Source organism: Hippopotamus amphibius, chromosome 4, assembly GCF_030028045.1.
Source record: "Hippopotamus amphibius kiboko isolate mHipAmp2 chromosome 4, mHipAmp2.hap2, whole genome shotgun sequence".
Taxonomy (NCBI): Eukaryota; Metazoa; Chordata; class Mammalia; order Artiodactyla; family Hippopotamidae; genus Hippopotamus; species Hippopotamus amphibius.
Genome location: NC_080189.1, coordinates 114,027,895 through 114,031,842, shown reverse-complemented (window position 1 = coordinate 114,031,842; position 3,948 = coordinate 114,027,895). Strand labels below are relative to the sequence as shown.

The 3,948-nt window shown below is 38.8% G+C and overlaps 1 protein-coding gene across 2 annotated transcripts; it reads right to left on the bottom strand.

The window, feature by feature from the left end:
• Positions 1-481: 481 nt before the first annotated feature.
• On the bottom strand, positions 482-2,074 carry LOC130852440 (coiled-coil domain-containing protein 112-like). 2 transcript variants are annotated; one of them, XM_057733470.1, is made up of 2 exons: positions 729-2,074; positions 482-632 (listed from the first exon to the last, which is right to left on the bottom strand). In XM_057733470.1, exons 1-2 carry the CDS (start codon positions 2,072-2,074, stop codon positions 482-484), a joined length of 1,497 nt encoding a protein of 498 aa, XP_057589453.1. The 2 variants fall into 2 exon arrangements, with proteins under 2 accessions (XP_057589453.1, XP_057589452.1); XM_057733469.1 differs by having other exon boundaries at positions 482-2,074.
• Between the last annotated feature and the right edge of the window lie 1,874 nt (positions 2,075-3,948).

The following is a 3,948-nucleotide window of genomic DNA, read 5'->3' as shown; positions in this document are numbered from 1 at the left end:
ACAAATTACCAATTTGTTAAACTTAGAAAAAGTACTAATTTATTTGATAACTCAAAAAAAATTTTTACATTTTTGTTAGTCAAGCTAATTTAGCTCCAAGTTACAAATATTACAAAAATTTTGGTTTAAAAATGTCACTCTACGATTGTCTCAATTTATTTTGCCACGCCATGACAAAAACAAAATATCTTTCAAATGTTCTAAGTATGTAAATGAAAAACTGTTTCTAACATAAACTTATTCAAAGAACTTTTACATCAATAATAGACCAACCTATACATTAACTACCCTCTTAGTATCAACAGGAAATACTAATGACAATGCCGCATGGAACTTAATACCTGCCAATTCACATGCAACACAGTAATCAATCTGACTAGGCTAGTAATATTTCAAGAACACAGTCACTCTCTCCTCCTATAACTGAGTATTCTAACATTCTCATCCACTGAATGCCAATTTCCTCATGCCATATTCTTTTCTAAACTCCTTGTCTCCAGGTTGGAATAGCCCTATGTGGGATATGTAGAAGTGGCCCAGAGCCTGTTGGTCCTATCTTTTTGGTCCATTCTTCCCAACCTTTGGTAGGTTTGTAAAGTCTAGAAGGATCTCCACTAACGTTGTTTTCAACCTTTTCTTTTAATTTTGCCAGTTTTCTTTGTTTTTCTGCCTTTTCATCTTCCTTTGTTTGTTTATCTAGAATTTTCAGTTCAAGTTTATGTAAATCTCTTTCTTGAAACCTAGAAATTTCATCAGCAGCAGTTTTCCTTTTTTCTGCCTTTTCTGTCTTTCCCCTTATCTCCTTTTCAAGTCTCAAAAATTCTTCCTGTTCTTGCTTCTGCTGGGTGTAAGTTTCTAGCAGCAATTTTAGTTTGCATTGGCCTTGACGCTCTTTCTGCTGCCTTTTCTCTTTCTCTTCCTCTTCCTCTTCTTTTAACTGGGAAGCATATTTCATTGACATTTCTACACTTTTCTGTTTCTTCCAAGCTTCAACTGCCAATTTCTGTTTCTTCCTTTGTTCTTCTTTTTGCTTTTGATTATCTTCCTGTTTATTATGAAAAAGCATTGGTACATTCTCCCCGTTTTCCTTTAACTTGAAAATTTCCTCCTTTTTTTGCTGCTTTTTGGTTTTCCAATTCTGAATAGACTCTTTTTTCCTTTCTTCTAGGTCCAGGAGTTTTTGATACCATTTCTCATGCCGTTGAATTTCATCCTGTGTTCTTCCAGGAAGGTGTTCTAGGACTTCTCCCACGAATGCTGGCTTCCCTTTATGCTTGTTTCTCACCTTTACAAAGCTCTGCTGATTATAATCATCCCAGCCCCCTTGTCGCCCTCCTGTTTGCTGAAGGAGTTTTTCAAACTCTACCACTTCTTCTGGAAGAGTACTTGGTGTCACTTTGTCTACTGGAACTTCGCTCGGCATTGCTCTGAAAGCTTTCTCTGTTTCTGAATTACCCAAAGCCCATGTGTCAATTTTCCTTGATATGGCACTCAACTCATTATTAGTTGTTTTCTCTTCTTTGATAAGCTCTTCATATATCAACCTCTGCTCCTCCTTAAAAGTGTTAAATGCATTTTCAATTTCTTCCATCATTTCTCTGAGCTTTTCAACAAAATCAGGTGTAGGCTTCACATCTTTTAACTGATGCTGAAGTTTCTTTACATTGTCGTGTATTTTGGCCAGTTGTTGCTGGATTTTTGCTCTTTCTGTTTTCCTGCTGTTAATCAATTTGTTTTCCAATTCTTCCAGCATACTGTGTTCAATTCTGAAGTCACTTTTTTGGTTGTAGAAATGACTGTGTTTATCTTTTTCTATGTTAATCCCTTGGCTTTTAAATTTTTCTGCTGTACGTATGAATTCTGCTTTCTTAGTCCGACTAACTTTCTGCTTCCAGTTTTGAAGCTGAAAAGGACGAATTCCACCTGAAGTACCAAAACAGCCATCATGCTGCTGCGGCACAGGCGTTGCTCCCACGCCGGCCCCAGTGGCCGCGCCCGCCCCCGCCACAGCCCCGGCTACAGCTGTGGCCGCCGCCGCCGCCGCCGCCACCACGACCGTCGTCGGAGCGGCCATGTTTCCACGCAGAGCCGCTCGGTCCGCTGCGGCCCCCCGGGCCTGGGGTGGAGGGGCCCGGGCGTGGGGAGATTCGGGCTCGGCAGGCGCGGCGGGGCTCCACCGGGACGCAGAGCGCTGCCGAGATGCGGGGCGGGGCCGGAGCTCAGGGCCTCAATCAAATTTTAAAAACCTGCAGAGCACTGTTGTTTTGAAAGTCAAGGTACTAGGCAGGAGAGAGAACCAAAAGTTAGCATCTGTGCTCTGGGTGTTTATAGTCTTTTCTTACAGCTACAGAATAAGCCAGAAAGGGGTAAGCACCAGGATAAAGGTACAGAGGGCTTTCTGAGGTACCAAGTGGGCTTTCTGAGGAGGGAGTGAATACATAGGTAATGACACTGGAAAAGTAATTTAGAACTGTATCTGGAAAGGTGTTGCTTAAATTAGGAAACAATTTTTAAACAAATTCAATAGTTCTAAGTATTTATTATTCAATGGTCGAGCTGAGAAGTGACAACATATGTTCCTGATTAAATTTCGATATTTATTCTCAATGGTTTTAATGTTACTAGTTTCTTCCACTGAAGAATTCTAGCAATATGGTATTCAGCGACTTTGATTCTATTCCTGTAAAACTCATAGCTAAAGTATGCTATCTTAGGAATGGAAATATTGATCATAGGAAGCATTCATTTAAGCTGAACATTTTTTGGTCCAGTGGCTACACTAATAATAACAGATAATCGGTGAGTATAACAGCAAGAGTTTTTTTTAAAAACTTCATGAGGTCTGTAATCTTTTATCTGAGATGTAAACCCAGCTTTTCAGTCTCTTATAACGTAAGATCATCCAATCGAACTAGTCAAATATCATTTCTTCTTCTGTCATCAATTTTCATAGTATACTGAAATAAATCCCACACGTATCTATAATTCATTTTGTCCTCCACGAACCTAGACACGATTGGGTAGATCTCCATCATTACTTAAAAGTTTGCAATGAAATGCAATGGGATGATTATTATTATAGTGTTGGCACCTGCATGATTTTCTGCCTGATTTAGATGTGATTTGAGCAATATTTTTTCCATAGCATACTAATTCCTCAGAGTATAAGTTAACTCTCATGTGAAAAAGGTTTGATTATCAGGTTACCTTGGGAAATTTATCATTCAATACACTTTTTAACATCAAATAATCAAAATTCTAGTCTTTGCATGTTGTAAATTTTTAATAAGGGATAAAGTACATAACATTTTACTACCTAACTTCATCACATGATTTGTTTCTACATATGTAAAAATACATATATGTATCTACATATAAAAAGGTTCACCAGAAGTATTTTCAACCTAATGTTGCCTGCAGGTAGAGAGGAATCTATTATGTGTTTCTGATACTTCACTGATGTCGAACTTTGATTTTTACCAAGTGATCCTGGCCCTGCCCTGAGTTGGGTCTGTTGCTTTTCTGTCTAAGCTAAAATGTTCCTTAAAGGAAGCATGTGGCTACAACTTGTGGCAGATACTGTACCTGTGATATTTAGGGCCAGAGAAAGGGAACCATCTCAACTTTGTGGTCCTCCTTTCTGGTTTCCCATTTCTCCTCCTCCTTAGAAAACTCAGTACAGGAAAGATATTGTCCTCCCTTTATGCTAATGGTTAAAAATATATTGATGTATGTCAATAGCTGCTCACACTGGTTGTGCATTTGGACACTTGGAGTGGTTTAAAAACTACCCAGGCCACACCCATGCCAAACATTGTGTCTCTGGGTACTGGGCTCCAGCATTACTTTTTAATAATATTTCTTTTCTCTCTCTTTTTTAAAAAAATTTGTTTATTTATTGGCTGTGTTGGGTCTTTGTGGTTGTGCGTGGGTTTTCTCTAGTTGCGG

What these genes read in the sequence shown, in the direction of transcription:
- LOC130852440 (XM_057733469.1), bottom strand. Translation starts at nt 2,074, where the DNA reads ATGGCCGCTCCGACGACGGTCGTGGTGGCGGCGGCGGCGGCGGCGGCC.